Source organism: Cebidichthys violaceus, unplaced genomic scaffold (assembly GCF_023349555.1).
Source record: "Cebidichthys violaceus isolate CVI_PGR_0920_01 unplaced genomic scaffold, fCebVio1.0.p SCAF_23, whole genome shotgun sequence".
Taxonomy (NCBI): Eukaryota; Metazoa; Chordata; class Actinopteri; order Perciformes; family Stichaeidae; genus Cebidichthys; species Cebidichthys violaceus.
In genome coordinates, this window is record NW_027176406.1 from 1,112,501 (window position 1) to 1,132,506 (window position 20,006).

The window sequence follows — 20,006 nt, forward strand, 5'->3', positions numbered from 1 at the left end:
GGAGAGGCGGTGAGAGGCGCCGGTGTGGCGGCGGAGCGACGGAGGCGGGGGTGGATGCAGGGGTCGGACCCGCCTCTCTTGCCCCTGGGCGACCGAGGGGGCCGAGAAGGAGGTGGAGGAGGCCCCTGCTTGGCCGCGAGGCGAAGAGGGGCCGCGGCAGACAGGCATGGTGGAGAAGTGGGAGAGCAATACCTGGAGAGATGGAGGAAGAGGAGGAGATGGAGATAGAGAGAAAAGACGGGTAGGCAGAGATTTGATCAAGGGAGAAGAAAAAAAGGAGGGGAAAAAAAGGAGAGAAGGAGAAAGAGGTTAACATAGCACCATGCAACATTGATCGAATAAAGTGAATCGCCGAGAGGCTACATGCATCATATGAATCAGTGCATATCAATGTCAGTCCACAGAAATGGGGCATTCAGGGGAGAGAAGAGCGCATTAAGAGGGATGAGAGAAGAGGTCACACTTGACACGCATAAATAGTGCATAAACACACACACGCAGATACACGCTGCCGTGGCGTACAGTTTACGTATAATCTCACGCCGATCAATAATTCATGTGGAATGTCATGAAGCAGCATTATGGTATGTATTATGGAGGATATAAACCCTCCCTCCAGATGAGATGCTGGGGTCTTGACAAGGGAGGACAGCAAAGAGGAGCGAGGCGTGGAAGGAGGGAAGAGAGGAGCAAGTGGCAAACGAGAGAGAGAGAGAGAGAGAGAGAGAGAGAGGGCAGAAGGACGAAAAGACGGCTCCACGCCAAACTCCACTGACTGACAGACTGTCCGGGGCAAGATGAGTGACACGCCGAGACGCACACAAACTTGACGGGACGCAGTAATTGATTAAGTGACTGACAGCAGCGGCGCTCGTAAGAAAATCGGCCAACACTGTGATATGATACCCTCCCTCCCTCCCTCCCTCCCTCCCTCCCTCACCCCTGCTGGCCTAGTTTAGCGCTCGCAGCCACTTCGCCGTCCGTCCCTCCATCCTTCCACCTCCCTCCCACGTTCTACTTGACCATATCCGTCTCTCTCCCCCCCTTCCCCGTGCTTATTTATAGAGCTTTTCATTAACAGGGATGCAGAGGGAGAGGAGAGGAAGGGCCATTTGGGGCGATGAAAGAGGGAGAGGGGAAATTAGCGAGATCCAAGAGATGACGGCAGCAAGGTGGGACGGTTAACAACGGCAGCTGGAGACAAAGGAGGAAAAAAACACTTTCCGAGAGAGAGACGTGTGTGTGTTCTTTGTATGTTTACATCTGAGTGTGTGGGAGGGCTTGTGTCCTCTCGGGTTTTATCTGCATATAGTCGGTGTAGGTGTACAGTCGGTGGGAATATTGTGGGCAGAGATGCCCGGGACGTTGGGGGGGTGTAGTCGCTCACAAAGTTGTTCTGAGTGGTGTATTGTGTGTGCACGTCTTTAACAAGGCAGATGGAAGGTACAAAGAAGAACAAAAAAACACCAAAACAATAACCGCCCCGCCAAGCTGACAGCTAGTAAGACAGGAAATGACAGAGAGGGAGAAAGAAGCGAGAAAGGAGATGGAGAGAGGGATAAAGGGACGCGCGTGCAGAGATGACAGAACAACTTCTTTAGGGAAAAACTAATTGCTGGAGGTTCGTCAGCTCTAATTACAGGTCCCTGTGTTAATAGTCAATTGCACACCACTCTGCAGGAAGGATGGAGAGGTGGGAGGGATGATAAGAGGCACAACGAGACAGAGAGGGAAGGAGGGAGTGGGAGGAAACCAGAGAGAGAGAGAGACAGAGAGTGTAAACTAAGGAGGACCTTGGTGAGACGCCAGGACAGATGAGAAAAGGCGGAAAGAGAGAGAGAGAGAGAGAGAGAGAGAGAGAGAGAGAGAGAGAGAGAGAGAGAGACAGATGCCCTCTTTGAATCTGGACTTCTCTGGCAGCACTCTGTTTCCATGGCAACAATTAAAATAGGCCTACATGCGCACACGTACAGAGTTGATGGATACGGAGATACACACGCCGGCGTTGTTTTGTGCAATAAGCGTTGATCGTGTAGATGCTGTGATGTAGTCCGGCGCTCTGCTGTGCATCCTTAAAGAGGGTTCACTTCACACAGCCAGTCCTCTCACGCACAGGTTAGCACAGAGACCTCCGACACTTTGTACACGTGAACACACACACACACACACACACACACACACAATACACTCCGTTCCATGCATACTCACACACAACCCGCCATCTCCCTCTCCCCAACACACACACACACACACACACACAGTCCGACGCCTCCACTGATCATTCAGAGAGACGAGGCCATTAAAAAGTCCCATAGTGAGTCAGAGCACGTCTCATAAAGAAACACAAAAAGGCGCGTGTCAGACTGTAGATCGCACGAGCGAGGTTATGACACTAAATGACCCCGTTTCCCCGTCAGCCAGCCGGCACGTCTCACCCACCATTTGCTCTATTTGCCACACCAGCGCACACAGCAGCCATATCAGTTACACATGGGTGGACCACAGATCGCCTCTACCAGCCCAACAACCCCGAGGTCCAAACCCCCCCCCCCACACACACACACACACTTTCCTACTTTTTCCATTGATTTAGCTTTGCTTAAGTGTGTGTGTGTGTGTGTGTGTGTGTGTGTGTGTGTGTGTGTGTGTGTGTGTGTCTTTTGATGTATTTTTATTTTTTTATCATAGCTGTTACAATTTTATATTTTATTTGCCCCTCCTATTTATATGTACCTGCTGTTTTTAGTCTTTAATTAGTTATGTAGTTATTTTTGTATGTCTTTGAAGGAAACAATAAAAATCCTGATTAGAATAAAAATATAAGTTTGTCAGCACTTTGTTGATCTTGTAGCCTCACAAACAAACTCCTGTAATTCTGATTTATGTAACATCAAACAAGACATTTGATCACATTTGCGTTGTCAAGATACTAAAGAATTACAAGGCTCTCATGCGTAGATTAGTTGATCAATAGTAAAACGGAATCAACTATTTGATGATTGATTAATCATTACTAATTTGTTTTTGGCAAAATGGCAAAATTCACTGGTTCCAGCTTTTCAAATGTAATTTTTTTCTGGTTTTCTTACACCTTTCTGACAGTAACCTGAGAATCTTTGGGATTTGGACTGTTTTCTAATTCTCTCTCTCACTCAGTGGTCTGGCAACAACAGCAAAGCAACCCACCAGTTGTCATCAGATTCAAATATTGCTAAATCGTGACTGGCGCATGAAAGTACGTACATCATCGTTCTGGAACTGAGCCCTTCCCACCTTAATAAAGCAGTGAGAAGAGCAGCTGAGATATCAAACACCAGTACAGACATCTCTCATTTATAAAAAAAAAAAAAAAAAAAAAAAGTGTTGTAACTGTGGTAACAATCTGTGTGTTCACGTCGGACGTCATCACTCATTGTAAAATGATTGAGAAAATGTTGATTTCGGGGCCTTTAAGACGTTGCCATGGGCTCTGGGCACCTGTGATGGGAATTCGTTGCCATACACTGACATTTCATACAACAAACAATTCATCAATTTAGACTAAAGGTAGCAGATTGATCGAAAAGTTGTTAGTTGCAGCCTTTCATTTCTCGTTGCCAGTTGTTCATGCTAAACAAACAAACCCTGTGGTTTACATTCAAATGCAGAAAACATTCTCTCAAATTCAGCGGGATTAAGGAGAGTCGCTTTGTACTCGCGTCGCCTGGCTTCGATTGCTTCTGCCTCTGCCGCTGTACTGATGCAACAAGGCGTCGGCCAATTAGGTAAGAACACAGTGTTTCAGGTAGTTACCCACCCCAACCAAACAAACAAAACCAGGTACTAAGTGGGCCCCGAATGGACAATAAACGGAGTAATAGTCATTAATGAACGTCAAGGCTAACATGGCTCATACTGCTGTAGTGGAAGGTTGATGGAGCAGGGGATATGAGGCATGACGCAGATATTACGGCTCTGTAATTGGCTCCCCTCTCTCAGATTTTTTTTTTTGTCAGCTATAAATCATACAATTAAAACTAGCGGGGAGTCCACAGCGGATCTCTGCATGTGTCAAATGTAGACCAGCTATTAAGAGGGCAGGTCATGAAGTGGGCCTGTATGGAATGAACACTAGCTGCACACACACACACATACACACACACACACACACACACACACACACACATAATCAGGAAAATTGGCTTTCCAGTCAATCCAAATATGTAACACAGGTGAACAAACAGGCACCGCATTGTTCAAGTTTTGTATTTAACGTACGTGAGTGAACAGCACTCGCAACATATTCTGCTCTCACAGCAATAAATCCACACAGGACAGGAAGCATTTATGCCGAGAAGAGTTTGTGCGCTTGTGGGCAGCAGAAATGTGTGTGTGTGTGTGTGTGTGTGTGTGTGTGTGTGTGTGTGTGTGTGTGTGTGCAGTTGATGAATTCGGTTTGAAAGGTTGTGAACAGCGCTAGCAGTGGCTTGCTCTCCCTAATGCATTTTTAGAAGTGACATTTATGGGGGTTTTTTGTTCCTATGAAAGCCAGCAGCAAAATATAACCTTGGCGCTAATCTTTTGGCGGGAGACGTCTTTGATTTGAAATTGATTCCGATGGTGAACAGAACCTGGCAATATAAAAAAAAAAAGATGTCAGCCGGTGGTAGCATTTTGAGAAGGAACCCGCCCCCCTCCCCCAAAGGATGTGACCCAGAGGCCAGACCTCGGGGTCACCGCGCCCCATACGCTGATGGCTGGAGGAGTCGGCTGGATGCTGGAGTTTCACTGGCGAACATTCGACGCGCGAGATTATGACCAAAAAAAAAAGCCGGCCGGATGTGTGAACTCATCACGAAGCGCTCCGATAAATATTCATGCAGCCCGTCTCTGCAGCCTGCTGTGGAGGTGGAAGGTGGCGTGTGAGTGTGTGATTATGTGTTTGGACCTCTGTCTGTACATGATGTTCTGAAGGAGCCACTTCACCAGCCCCCACACCCAAGCAGACCGGCCGGGCTTCGCAATCACATGCTCGCCGATGCTCCGGGACCAATCCGCCGGCCCGATGGTGTCTATTTCCAGAAAAGATGGGGACGCTGAAGCGCCTGTCGCTCTCTTCCTCCCAGATTCCCCCTCTTCCTTTCATTTTTTTTTTTTGCGCTATTTATCTCTTTCTGCCTCCGTTTTATCATTTTGTCTCTTCGAACAATGCTTCCTCTCAATTCTCCCACTTATCGCTCCCTTGCGCTCGCACTCTCCCGTCGCCCTCTTCTCATTATGTGGTAAGTGTCAGGTTGGTCGATGGTGTTATTTGCATGAAAACCGGAGGACAAAAAAAGCCACTGGCAATTTTTCACATTTATTGCCCGGTTTGATATTTAAGAGGACGGAGGAAGATGGCACGGAGAGACAACCTCTCTTTGTCTCTCTGGATGACTTCAAACAGTCTGCAGTGCAAGTACATTATCTCAGCCGCCAAGTCGGGCGTGCTGCCGTGGCTTCATTTCTCCTTTTAATTGAAATGAGAGCGTCGTGTCACGTATCAAGCAGCAGCGGCGGAACAAGTGAGTCTGAAAAATGGCCCGCTACGTCACTCGAGGCTACTTACAAGTCTAGTGCTATTGTCAGCGCTAGTTCGTCACTCCACTGTTAGAAATGAACAGATGAGGAGGATAGAACTTCTAATGTGCGTCTTTCAGCGCTCTGCAGGGAGGAAGACTCTAAATAGTGTTTGTGACGGATGTACTCTGAGGTTGGTGACTTGTTTGGCGCCGCGTTGCGTGTTTCTTTGGTGTTTTCGAGGGCTAAACCCTCTGGAGGCACCTCGGCCTGACCCAGAACGAGTGCTGACAGGCGATGAAAGAAAACGTTACCTGGACAACCTTCGTTACCTGGACAACCTCTTTAGCCGCACAGCAGCGAGACGATCACACACACAACCTGTGGCACCGTGATGGGGGTGGGGGCAGACCACACAGGGCTTCAACTGAAACACTGTGTTGTTGCCTTCAAGACTGTTTGTTGGCTTATTTCTCTTTTTGTCATGTAATTTAATTCATATTCAGAGAATGAATATGTGGACTGTGAGCTGTAGATCAGACACGCACATCGTTGTTATATAAGGAATAATTATGGCGGGAGGAAAGCAGCGGGGGGGGGGGCACAGTCACTTTCTGTGCATAAGGTCTATGATTACGCCTCTGCACACTTTTCCCACTTTATTTATAAGTCCAGTGTGTGTGTGTGTGTGTGTGTGTGTGTGTTGCAGCTCTATGGCTCCTCTGCCCGTCCGTATAGCATCCACTTCTTCAACGTGACGCGTTACGCCGCGTCACGTTGAAGCCACTTTGTCCTTGACAAGATGTGCGTGATGTTAAGAGTTGAAACTCTTGTCCGCCTTCCTCTGCAGCTGCTGCGGCCCTGGTGAGAGAGTCCTGCTCAAACACTCGTCGATACTATCCACAGGTCTATATTGGTTTTCCAATTCAGCCTGGCAGAAGAACGAAATGCGCTCCGGGCATCATCTGGAACAAACTATTGATCTAGAATTATTTCCCTCTTTATATTCATGCATATATGTGCACTAGTTTATTTTTGATATCAGTTTGAATGTTATATTTCTACAAATTGTACAAGGATGTACTTAGATATGTATAAATGTATATTAAAGAGCAGTATTATGCAGGGATTTGCTTAAAATGATGCCATGAGAATGTTTATTTGAGTCCCAAAATGTCAGGCGGTGACGAGGCACAGAACAGCGTCTGCACTGGTAAACACTACGGAAACTGCACACGACACACTTCAGTGACGCGGATATGCGATATGCAGTATGTTATATGTGTGACTTTCAATACGGTGTCACGGTCTAAGCAAAACTTCGTGGTCAACTTTAATACCTGTATTTATTCAAATGATGCAGTTGCACTAAATTAGTAGTTATGCGTGTGTGCCGTAGGCTTCGATGTTATAAAATAGCGAGCAAAGATTAATGAAGGTGAATGCTTTTCATTAAGTGCAGGAAGATGCCAAGAGACCAGAGGCCAGGTGCAGGCAGCGAGTGCATTTATAAAAAACAATATTAAATGCGTCATAATTCCTAAAATTTACAAGAAATTGGTTAGGAATGGACTTAATATGACAGGCTGAATTTGATCCATACTCTTTGGCACAAAGCCCAAGTGTTAACAGTCCGGATGGTAACGGTAAGCCCTCAGACAAATTGTGCTGCTTTGCCCAATTAACATACGGCGCAAAGTGTCCATCCTTAATGAATTCATAAAATTATGGAGGATCATAAAATCCCAGCCGGCCTCCAGCCAAAGGTTCTGTGTGACTGTGGACAAGAAGCTGGAGGACACACACACACACACACACACACACACACACACACACACACACACACATGTCAACGCTAAACCAAAGGCCCAAATCAACAAGGACGGATGCTGGAGGTTGTGGGTCAACACTGGGTGTCCCATCTTTCTGCACCCAACTGTATAACCACAACGCCGCACGGACCCGCTGCCCAAAGCAGCTCCCAGCTCCTGGCAGTGTCCGGGGCCACGGAGCCGCCTGGCGAGCTCCCATAAGAGACATCACAGTTTACCGGGGGAGAGTAAGGCCCCCCCCCCCCCCCACACACACACACACACACACACACACACACACCTCCTGTCCCACTGGGCTCATTTGCCGGGCAGACGCAGTCCCAATGTGAAGCGTTTTTTCGTCGTTTCCTGAGAGGTGGCAGCTGTTGGACGGGTTAAACCGCCTGCAGCTGTCTGAGGGAGCGCTGGTCCTGCAGCTGTGGAAGTCAGACTTCGATAATGCACGATCAAGCCAGAGGTCACAGCGGAGTGAAAATACAGTTTCCGTCCAGTCTCAGGTGGTGTGTGTGTGTGTGTGTGTGTGTGTGTGTGTGTGTGTGTGTGTGTGTGTGTGTGTGTGTGTGCTTGTTGCGCACCACTTTCCGTCTTCTATCAGCTTTTTTTTTTTTATTTTTGCATATCAAGTCCATGGACACAAAGACACTCACACACCTCAGACTGCCAAATGTGTTTTGACAACATTCAGGGAGATAAGCACTTGGTCTCTAGGATCTCTCCCAGGGACACGTTTCTATTTACACCTACTCTGCCTCGCAGAGGAGACGCTTAATCTTCTCCATGATTTGTGGCTCCAGCTCCGAAAATCCCCCCCCCCCCCCCCCCCCTCTCTCTCTCTCCACTCTGTTCTTTTCCTCTTCCATCTTAACTTCTCTTTGTGCTCTCCTGCTTCCCTTCCGCCTCGTCTCATCTACTCGCCTTCCCTCTCCTCATCTGCCTTGCATCAGCATTAGTGCTCCGCTCCATGTGTCATTGCAAAAGACCTTTACCGGGAGTGTTGGTACGCGTGGCGTTATGCAGCAGACTCCATTGTCTGCCGAGAGGTAAAGCTAGGGACGGGACGAGCACGGCGCATTGAGTGACCCTCATGCCAATAACAGCGCTGTAATCACTTTAAATGTGTTTTATTGTCAGCTTTTCACAGATTAGAGCCGCAATAATCTGTCCTCCTCTATCCATCTCATTCCAAGCTGTTATTTTTGGCACCGGGATTCTGCCTTTTTGGATTAGTAGGTGTGGAAGTGGTTTGCTTTTTTTTTTTTTTTGCTTTTCTTTGTGGGACCGAGTGTGTTTGTGTACTAGAAACAACAAGGTTGAATAGCAAGGTATCCACACCGCTCCACTGTGGGGTAGGGAAATAATCTCGAGTGGATGCTTGAAAGAAGACATTGAAATACAGAGTGGCTGCAGGCTCAAAATCGGCCTCTTTTTTCGGGTGGAAATCGACATTTCATGGGTACGCTTGGATCCATCAAAACCCAAGCCCTGAAATATGCTTGCGCAAGAACATGGCCTAATCCGCTACCGTACCTTATCTGCCAGTACAATAGACACATCCCTAGCCCTGCAAAGAGGACAATGAGCATGTGTGTATACAGCAAAACTGAATAAATTCTAAGGAACTTTTACACTAAAAGCGTCATTTTTTCTCAATTCACTTCGAGTTAAAGTGTTGTCCCTCTTCTAATTTCTAGTGCATCAAAAGTAATAAGAAACATTACGTAACTCACCCACCCATAATCTCTGACAGACCCCTCTAAGTCATACCACCTCTGCAAACACACTGTAGGAAAGCCACCTCCTCCCTCTCCCCTCAGGCTGAATATTGACTGATGACTTTCATTTTCAGCTATCAATTCTGTTGCTAATTTTACACATTTCAATTAATTCCAGGTATTCTTGCACGGGACCTGCTATGATTAGAAGCTGCCGGAGGATGGATTTCGTCACGCTGACACTTTCACTATGAGAGCCCATAACGCACACTCAGAAAGAGGCTGCGCGTGCATCTCCAGCTTGTTTTTCGGGTGTTGTTTTTTTTCGCATGATCATCACAATTTTCTTGCAGACGTAAGGCTGTCACGGCTGTCTCTCTCTCTCTCTCTCTCTCTCTCTCTCGCAGTCGTCCCGGGCTGGCGTGCCAAGCGCCTCTCTCTCCGCTGCGGGATGATGATGATGAGGCTCCCCACAGGGATAATGACATCTACGAGCGTCTCTCCGACGGATGTCCCCCCCCCGGATTTAATCCCACCCAACGCTCAGCCTGAAGAGAGAGAGGATAACGGCAGCACCACGCGCAGACGCGGACAGGCGGACGGGTTTGCCAGGCAGCGGCCAATGAGACGGAAGTAGACAGGAACAGGTGAAAACACCTGAGCATGGGTGGCACCAGAGTACAACTGGTCTGCACAAAGCCAACACAGCTCTTCTAATCCGATAACAGTGTAGACATACTGACAAAAAAAAACCCTGCATGTTCTCTTTGAGCTGATAATACACCAAAACCCTGGATAAAAGCAGCTTTTCAAAGCATCTGTTGAAAAGAAGTATCTCTTTATCTCCTGTCCATAACAAGGTCAGCGCCAGTGGTCAGCCGCGCAGTGACAACCTTGCAGCTGGTAGTAATTCAACGTCTTGCTCAAGGACAACCTCTACAGGTCAGACACTCGGCTGCTTTTAAAGACGCGCATCACAGCTCCCCGCTGTGCCGGCCTTCTGCCACGTCACTTTAAGACAGGGCAGAGCCTCACCTGACATCATGACAAGTAAAAAACAAATAATGCTAAAATAAAATAAATATTCATATTTCTCTACTGATCTGTGCTATAAATGTAATTTCTGTATCATTCCAAGCATTTCAAGCATTTTTATAATCAAAATCGCTGAATTAGCGCATGTCCTGTTCAAACAGAGACACGTGAGGTGAGGCAGCGACCAGCTGAGCCTCACCTCAGACTGTGAATCCCTCACGAACTGGGTTGAGCGCGTGCCTTTTGCTGTCTCATTGTTTGTCACCACTGTAATATCTGTAGACACTTTTATTATATGTCCTTTCTTTACATAGAATATTTACTGTATTTCACGTATGTGTAGAACGTATTTAGTGTTGCTGATCTGACATTAAACCGCAGTGAAAAAGCACAAAGGGGCAAACAGTACCTCTGCCTCACTGAAGGGGGCGAGAGAGAGCCCACGGGTCGGGTTTAGCGCTCCGCTTCTGAAACGCTCCGCTTCTGAAACGCTCCGCTTCTGAAACGCTCCGCTTCTGAAACGCTCCCGGTGGAATCTAATATGTACTTTACCTATGTGTGTGTAAATAATGCTGATATGAAAAACAACCAGTAGTCAATGTGCAAGCTGCCAATTGAATGGTGATTTAAACTTCTCTATTGGGTTCATATAAATCTGACTTATGTCGGGTCAGTGCCTCGGACCTCACAGCACGTCACTGCTTGAAGAGGCTGGTGGACGGTGAAATATAGTTCAGTACACAATCGGAACAGAACATCGATGGAGATGAAGCGACGGTGAGGCGTAAAGACAGGCGGAGACGCGGTAGATACATGTTGAAAATGCCTGGAAGATGCACTGAGATTCTTTTTATTGTAAAATGTAATCTTTTTAACATTGATCCACAGCCTTTTACACAATCAACATCTAAATAAGCACAGTGAAACGCAATAACACCGGATAGCAAATAAAACCATCAGAACATTCGCATCTGAAATGCAGACGTATAAATAAAACTTTTCAAACAGTTCAGTGATGTGCAAACAGTTGCCTCATAAATATTCATGGCTGCATATATATATATATATATATATATATATATATATACACACACAGTATATAACCCAATGGTGGCACTGACTACGGGGAGCACATGTAAAAGATGATCTGACTCCAGCTCAGGTCAGGAGATCTGACTACCCGGAGGACTCCATTTGCGGCGACGCAGTCAGCGGAGGGAACCGCTCCAGTACCTTCAATTAGCGGCCCATTATCATTCATGAGTTTGTTTGTGCAAAGCTGTGAGATTGAATTCCAGTTAGTCCTTCCTTCCTCGCCTGCTGATGTAACGTATAAGGGAAGCAGACGCGGCGGCCCGACGGCTAATCCGAGGCCTGGCTCGTCCCCGTGAGATCCTGGGACGGTGTCGGTTGTGCTTGCGAGACGCGCAGAGGTCATGAATTAGCAACGGGGGCCCCTTGAAGGAGACATGCTGTTAAGCTTCAACCTGGTGGTACTCCTGAGAGGACTCTTTTAAGACTCACTGTTTTGCGCATAAATATATTCATAGAGTTGTGGTTGTATTTATTCCTATTTGACAGTACAGCGCCGCCGTTGTCAGAGCTGCTCCCTCTCCTGCTGCAGGTTCCTTAGGATCCTTATGAAAAACAGGAGCCATCTTCACCGTTCATCTCATGCGCATCCAATATGACCAGGGGACAAAAGCTTTCTCTCGTTACCATCGTAACGCTGCCGGCCCTCTCAGGATCATCCTAACCCGACAACAACATATTCCACTTGATGTGACATAATCAAAGGAGTGGTAGTGTGTGGTAAACAGGGCCCACTGGCCCAGTAGCTTTGTGTTTCGGTCCCTCCTGGCTGTTTTGTGTGATATAATGGTGTTGACCCCAGCGGCGCCGGGTCCCTCCATATTGAGTTATTACATTTATGCAACCGCTAAGCTCCTCAACTATTTACCAGCAAAGTCCGCCTTCAGTTCGCTGCGTGCGTGGCCGCGGACATTCTGGATTTCTGTCCGGAAAACCGAGCAGCGAGCAACAAGAGCGAGGAAGACGGAGAGAGGAGGAGTCAAGAGGGGCGAGGAGAAGCGCGCCCTGTATATTTTATTCAGTGGCGGCAGAGTACAATTCATAATCAGGGCCGACTGATTCACAGTTTTAATTAAAAAGTAGCCTCATGGCGCCGGTGGTAACATCTTGATTTATGGAGACCCGACCACAGGCTCCCATCCACCAGAGAGAGTGAGTCCACCGGCGGAGGAGGAGGAGGAGGAGGCGCGGGGGGGACGGACGCTGACACTCATGAGGAGGGGAAGTGTCTCGTTTCTCACAGCAAGGTGGTTGACGCTGTGGGCGTGTAACTCGAGTGTGTCGGAGGGTGTGTGCGTGACAAGCATAAGTGTCCGTCTGTCTGCGCTCAAGACCAACCCATACATCGACGTGGACGATTACACAGGTGGACTTCAGGCTCAACGTGTGGGCCGTTTAAATAGAGACGCAGCGATACGATCCGGATGTTGGAAAGTGGTCCGATACCGACGCAGCTGGTTCGGGACGATCTGGTTTAGGACACCATCATTAAGTTAGTTAATAACTTGTTAAATCTGATCTCGGCCGCAATTAAAAGCCCAGGTATCACTGTCGGTATCCGTGGTTTACGACTTCAATATTCCAGATAAAAACAGGCTTTTTGAGTATTTTTTGATACTACGCGTATCACCCCTGCTTTCACCTATCAATGTCTGCATCGGCCTCAAACATCCAGTATCGGCCCAGTCTGCATGTACAGTACGTGAGCAGCAACACTTCATGATGGATGCCTCTGAACTGGTATACTGAAAATCAAAAAAAATAAAGATAGCATAGAGGAATATCAATGAAAAAAAGAAGATAGATGGGTGCTGGTATAGATATTGGCTCTGGAATAAAAAAGCCTTTTGGAAAATGGCCAGCGCAGCAATTTTAGCCATGGCTGATGGAATTTGCTTTGGTCTGACAGTAATGTTACGTTTATGTCAGCCCCACCATTTAAATCACCGCCGTAACAGAATCACTTGATACAGAGAGATTTTAATTAAAAAACTGTTTGTGAGAGAGGGGAGATAAATGCAGGGAGAGCATGACAGCAAAGAAGGACAGAGAGAGAGAGAGAACAAGGAAAGAGAGAGAGAGAACAAGGGAAGAGAGAGAGAGAGAGAGAGAGAGAGAGAGAGAGAGAACAAGGAAAGAGAGAGAGAGAACAAGGAAAGAGAGAGAGAGAACAAGGGAAGAGAGAGAGAGAGACAGAGAGAGAGAGAGAGAGAGAACAAGGAAAGAGAGAGAGAGAGAGAACGAGAGAGAGAGAGAGAGAGCGAGAGAGAGAGAGAACAAGGAAAGAGAGAGAGAGAGAGAGAGGGAGCGAACAAGAAGAGAGAGAGAGAGAACTAGGAAAGAGAGAGAGAGAGAGAGAGAGAGAGAACAAGGAAAGCGAGAGAGAGAGAGAACGAGAGAGAGAGAGAGAGAGAGAGAGAACAAGGAAAGAGAGAGAGAGAGAGAGAGAGGGAGCGAACAAGAAGAGAGAGAGAGAGAACTAGGAAAGAGAGAGAGAGAGAGAGAGAGAAAACAAATAAAGAGAGAGAGAGAACAAGGAGAGAGAGAGAGCAAAAGAGTGACTACAGGAGTGAGATAAGTGAAAAGTAAGAGCTCATTCTGCATTAAAGTGAAAACAGAAAAGCACATTGTGTCTCGACTTTCTTCATGCCTGCGTTTAATTTCAATGGCTCACTGCAGTGTTCTAGGAATTTGCTCTGCGTGTGTGTGTGTGTGTGTGTGTGTGTGTGTGTGTGTGTGTGTGTGTGTGTGTGTGTGTGTGTGTGTGTGTGTGTGTGTGTGTGTTTTTGCTTCCTTCTGTGCTCTCCTATTCTTTGTCACTCTCGATGATTGATTTTTTTAAGGCCTGGGCTCTCGCAATCACGACAGAAACCACAGTGACAGTACACACACACACACACACACACACACACACACACACACACACACACACACACACATTGACCCTTCACCTCTCGTACTCTCACACACACACGTGCAACAAGCACACGGGAGAGGGCTGCATCAATTTGAATGATGCGCACACATACTATGAAGTAATCCATTTATGTAGAAGGCACACAAGGCCTCGGTGTTAAGTAATGAACATGCAGACACCGTCGCTCTACATTCATCGTTTGAGCGCATCCATGCCGCCTCGTCAATTTACACTCCCGAGTTAACACTAAAGACACACGCTTGGAGAAAGTCATGGGAAAACAGGGCAGGGGTGTCCTATAATATCTTTCTTTTTTTTTTCTTCTGTGATAAAATCTTTATTCATTTATCGTTTTTTTTTTGGTTTTTTTTAAAGTGAATCCTTCCACTGTCAGCATGCTGCACAATAACAAAAGGTTATCATAAGGCCATTATGTATCTACACCACACCGTCAGCAGTGTGTAGTGAACACGTATCACACACATGCACACACTGCTAAACGCATGTTGCCTTTCCCTTTTATCACTCGTTTACCATTACAGCACACACACACACACACACACACACACACACACACACACACACACACACACACACACAGGCTGGAGAATGCGTAGATGAGAACGCCGCGCGGTGCAACTGAGGAGACAGTATCTTATGTCTCCCTGAGGGTTTCCCTGCTTCATAATAGATATCAGACACTTTGGGCAGCAGTTACAGATAATGTCAGGGGGCAATTTTGCCGTGACAGATAATATAATTCCGGTGGACTTAAAATGAAATTTATTACCATGCTGGTGTCAAAACAGAGCTCGCCCTTTGCCAGAGCGATTGCCCCCCCCCCCCTATTTGAACATCGGCTCAAATGTGAGACTTTCCAGCTGCTGTTCAATAAGTGGCCGTATCTGTTTGTTTTTTACTGTGAAAATGCGGATGTGGTTGTTGCATGTTGGGGGTTTTTTTCGAGCTATTCATTACGGCCACATATATTTGTTGCCTCGGGCGCTTGCCTACGTATCTTCCTCCATACGCAGTTGGAGGATGAGACTTGTCAATCATCGTCCTCCGCTCTCCACATCACGATCAGAAGTGAGCCACTAGCTGTGCAGCTAAGAGAAACCCTTTGAAGGATTTATAGTTACAATTACAACGCGTGAGAGCTTAATGTCCCGAAACAGCTCGAGTGTTCTGTTGAGTGCTCAGTCCAGAGAATTAACACGGGCCGTGGACGTCCTATAGACCCGCTAGTCTGGGACATTTTAGGACTGATTGCCTCTCCTTCCTCCACTGGCTGTTATTATATTATTAAGTATATGTTTGATGGAGCATCTCGGTGACCCGGGGGCCGACCTGCATGTAATGTATTTGCAACGTTTTCCAGGTCTCTCTTAGGTCTGTTATTGTTTGTTATCTCTGTCCAATGAGGAAATAAAAGCTGTATGGTTTTTTTATGTGGATTCATTATTAAAAAAAAGCTGGTTTGATCAAATACACTTGGTTTCAGGGCATTGGCGAGTCTAGTAAGTCATTGATCATCAGTATCAATTTTAAAGTACTCACTGACAATCTCTCCCCCTCACTCTCTCACTCTCTCACACACACACACACACACACACACACACACACACACACACACACACACCCTTAATGAGGGTGCCATCAGGGTCTGGCTGTGTGAGCGTGTTCTAATTGTCTTATCTTTCGAGGTGGCACATTCTTGGACTGAGACTTAATTTAACACCCAGTCCTCCTCAAGCGCTGGTGTTGTTTACACCCCGCCCCATCACCAGCACCCACACACACACACACACACACATACACACACACACACACACACACAGACCCCCAAACGTACTCTGGTACCCTCTCTCACACCCGTGTTATTGCTCTCTCTGTTCTCGTCTTTCCCCGATCGCCTCACCCACCAAACAACCCATCTCCCCCCTCATGGTAAATTAATTTGGCACGCCGTTGTCATGACGCACCGACTGTATTAGAAACAAGCATGCACTCTGATCCCCTTGTATTCCCGTTTGTGTACACTACCCCAAAGAGCACGCCTCTGACAGCGCTGCAGAAACAAGGATTTAGCACCTTTTAAAAGGAGCGTCTGAAATACGGAAAATACTCATCAAAACAAGGCAACAATACAGATGTTGTTGGCAGAAATCATACAGTCCCATATCCTTATTTGGAACGTATATTATATATAATATGTATATATCAGTGTAGCACCACTACTTGGTACAATCAGGGTTTCTTTTGAAGTGTTTTTCTTTTTAGAAATGTGGCTGCGTAATGCAACAAGCCGTTTTTCAGATGCATTGTGGGTGATGCGATTGAGCGGTATCTCTGCCCCAAGTTTTATCCAAATCCCACCGGTGACGACTGAGATGTTAAGAAAAACAATCGACGCGGTGCAATACTAATCGATTGTTTGTTGGGTTTTTTTCCAGCATTTTCATCCGTCACTTAAACACAAGTGTGTGGAAATTGATCCCCGACGTGTCCGTGAGTACGGAGTCTCTCACAATTTTTTTTCACAATTGAACAGTCGGAGAACTTTACAGCGTTTTCAATAATTCTCAAACTCTGGTTCTTGGCTTTCAGGAATCGATGCGAGATGCAAACGGGAACAATCGACTGAACACACAGAAGAGGTCTAACGGCTGCATCGTCTTCAGGTGCTCAGAGTTTAATCAGTCAGACTTTGACGAACCTATTATGTTAGTGCCCTCTCACAAAAGCTCACACCGCCATCTCCTCTCGCCTCCTTTTGTGTGTCTGCCTCGTTGGAAGTATCACAGCATCTCCCCGTGAGATGGATTGCCACATACGAACTATACTCTTTCCCTTCTCCATCCCCCTCTTTCTCTGTTTCCCTCTCTTTCTCCGTTTTCCCTCTCTTTCTCCGTTTCCCCTCTCTTTCTCCGTTTCCCTCTTTCTCCATTTTCCCTCTCTTTCTCCGTTTCCCTCTCTTTCTCCGTTTCCCCTCTCTTTCTCCATTTCCCTCTCTTTCTCCGTTTCCCCTCTCTTTCTCCATTTCCCTCTCTTTCTCCATTTCCCTCTCTTTCTCCGTTTCCCCTCTCTTTCTCCGTTTCCCTCTCTTTCTCCGTTTCCCTCTCTTTCTCCATTTTCCCTCTCTTTCTCCGTTTCCCTCTCTTTCTCCGTTTTCCCTCTCTTTCTCCGTTTCCCCTCTCTTTCTCTGTTTCCCTCTCTTTCTCTGTCCTCTCTTTCTCCGTTTCCCTCTCTTTCTCTGTTTCCCTCTCTTTCTCCGTGTTCCCTCTCTTTCTCCGTTTCCCCTCTCTTTCTCTGTTTCCCTCTCTTTCTCTGTCCTCTCTTACTCTGTTTCCCTCTCTTTCTCTGTTTCCCTCTCTTTCTCTGTTTCCCTCTCTTTCTCTGTTTCCCTCTCTTTCTCCATTTTCCCTCTCTTTCTCCGTTTCCCCTCTCTTTCTCCGTTTCCCTCTCTTTCTCTGTCCTCTCTTTCTCCGTTTCCCTCTCTTTCTCTGTTTCCCTCTCTTTCTCCGTGTTCCCTCTCTTTCTCCGTTTCCCCTCTCTTTCTCTGTTTCCCTCTCTTTCTCTGTCCTCTCTTACTCTGTTTCCCTCTCTTTCTCTGTTTCCCTCTCTTTCTCCGTGTTCCCTCTCTTTCTCCGTTTCCCTCTCTTTCTGCAGCCTGGTTGCCACATATCACAGATTTTGACAGCATGTGGAGGAGGTCCCTCAGAGAGGCATTAGCTCCCTATTGGGAGTTCTTCTGCTCAGGGCATTTCCCCTTCACACAACGCATTCTATAACTTTATATATTATCTGCTGGCAAACAGAGCCACGGCTAAAGGCTGCAGGAGGCTTTGGGAGGGACCGAGGCTGAGAGCCTGCGAGGCGGCTGTGGAGCACGCTTTTTTTTTTTTGCATTGCTGAGGCGACTGAAGCAAGGTGAGCATTAGTTATGACATCTCGAGCAGCGGCAGAGGCGTCTCGGTGAAGCATCCTGATGAGAGTGCACTCAAGGACTAGGTCTAGGTCACTGCCCTACTTGATCATTTCATCACAAACGGGGCTTTTAGAGGTTCTTTTGTGTTCAAGCGCGCGCTTGGCTCTGCTGAAGATGTACTGCCATCCAATCTCATAGCAGGGGGGGGGGGGTATCAAGAGAAAGTAATCCCTTCTCTGGTATAGACTGATTTATTGTCCGGCACAGCTTTCATAATGGCAAAAGAAAAACGGAGTTTAGGGAGCAGAGATGAAGAAAAATAAGTTTAAAACAGCATTACTTAGTTGCACCTTCTGCACAACAAGACATTGATCAAATTCTGTAAGTGTAACATTAATCACGTACTATGACACAGGTGTTATTATTGCAAATCAAAGCTGGATCAGAGGAGTTGCCCTGAAATCAATGGCGACAACGCCAAGTTGCTGTAAGTTGTGAAATTGTGTTATTCGGTTGTGGCACGGACTGAATGATAGGTTTTACATAACTCTGTGCAAGTTTCTAGAGTGAATCAAAGTTTTTCTGTTTTGTTCCGAGACCCAGTGTTATGGATTTCACCGTCTCGCAGGCCGTACTGCTGCAGTATACAAATGAAGAATCAAACGGCTGCAATCGTCCTCCCGCTCAGCGATACCTCAAAGACGCTCTGCACTGTTAGTCCTCTCGGCACGAGCACAAGTGTTTCCTGTCGATCGTGGCTGCGTAAAAGATGCTGACCTGTGGCATACACACAACACAACACACACACAACACAACACACACACACACACACACACACACACCGAAACAAATCATTCACTCGCTTCAACAACACGACCTCTAGGTGAGGCCAGAAAACAACAAGTCAGCTGAAGCCGAGCACAGAGCTGCTTTTCCAGACGGCTGCTCAAATACCTGTACTGGCTTTAAGGCAAGTAAGTATATATATATATATTTACACATACATATTTATATATACATACATAAATGTATGTATGTATATTTGTATACATAGTATATGTATAACTCCCCTTCATGCAAGGCACTAATCCTGTCGGTTAATAATGAATGATTGGTTAACGAAGGTCGGCTATCTGTCAGAAAAAGACAAAGAAATCTAAACGAGCATCTCTTGTTCTGGGGGTCATAATCTGAACACACAGAAATGACACACCTATTTTTAGATTCAGTGGAATCATAGAAAAAAGCAGCTCCTCATAACTACAGAACCTGCCTGAGAGTAATCACATTCGTAGTCGCCTTCAGTATCAAAGTGAGTCAGCGGTAGTAGTGTGTACATCCATGGGTTAGATTGAGAGGCTGGTGACTAAAACAACAACAGAAATGTTATTAGAAATTGTTGCGGATCAAATTCCCCGTTTCAGAATTGGATCTACTTCAACAACTGGAGCACAAACACTGACGGCACCTGTAGCCTCCTCCCAGCGGCCTCCGAGGACGTGCCAGAAGATAACAGATGCCACCAAAGCAAACGCTGGAAGTGCAGCGCTCAGCTAACGACTGGATCTGTGGGCCGTTTTCCAGGTGACTTATGTTACTGCTCCGCCGCTGGAGACAAGGATGAGCGAAGCCGCATCGATCGGCTGTTTTGCGACCTGATCGATGCCACCATGCGGATCCTAGCTGTGTTTCCAGGTCGAACGAAACACGTGATCCTGCGGTCTAAATTCAATGAATATGAAATGATAACTCTGAGATAAATGACCCACCACAGACGTCGCCCCTGCTGCTGCATCCTGCAAGCGTATTCAATTGCGAGATAATTGAACATCAGTGAAGCCTAGGTGTAACAATATGATTGGAATTCATTACAAAGAGAAATGAAGCCGTGCCCGAAAAAGTTTCTTTGACTAAGACTGAGTTACTGAATTAATGAGATGTGCCCACAC

The 20,006-nt window shown here is 46.7% G+C and overlaps 1 protein-coding gene across 4 annotated transcripts in view; it reads right to left on the reverse strand.

The window, feature by feature from the left end:
* Positions 1-20,006, reverse strand: part of grin2ba (glutamate receptor, ionotropic, N-methyl D-aspartate 2B, genome duplicate a) — a 112,765-nt gene that overhangs the window by 83,293 nt on the left and 9,466 nt on the right. For all 4 annotated transcript variants that reach the window (XM_068719182.1, XM_068719179.1, XM_068719183.1 and 1 more), the window contains one exon: positions 1-192. This exon is cut by the window's left edge and continues 474 nt beyond it. In XM_068719182.1, the coding sequence (XP_068575283.1) occupies positions 1-192 (192 nt within the window). The remainder of the gene's footprint in view (positions 193-20,006) is intronic.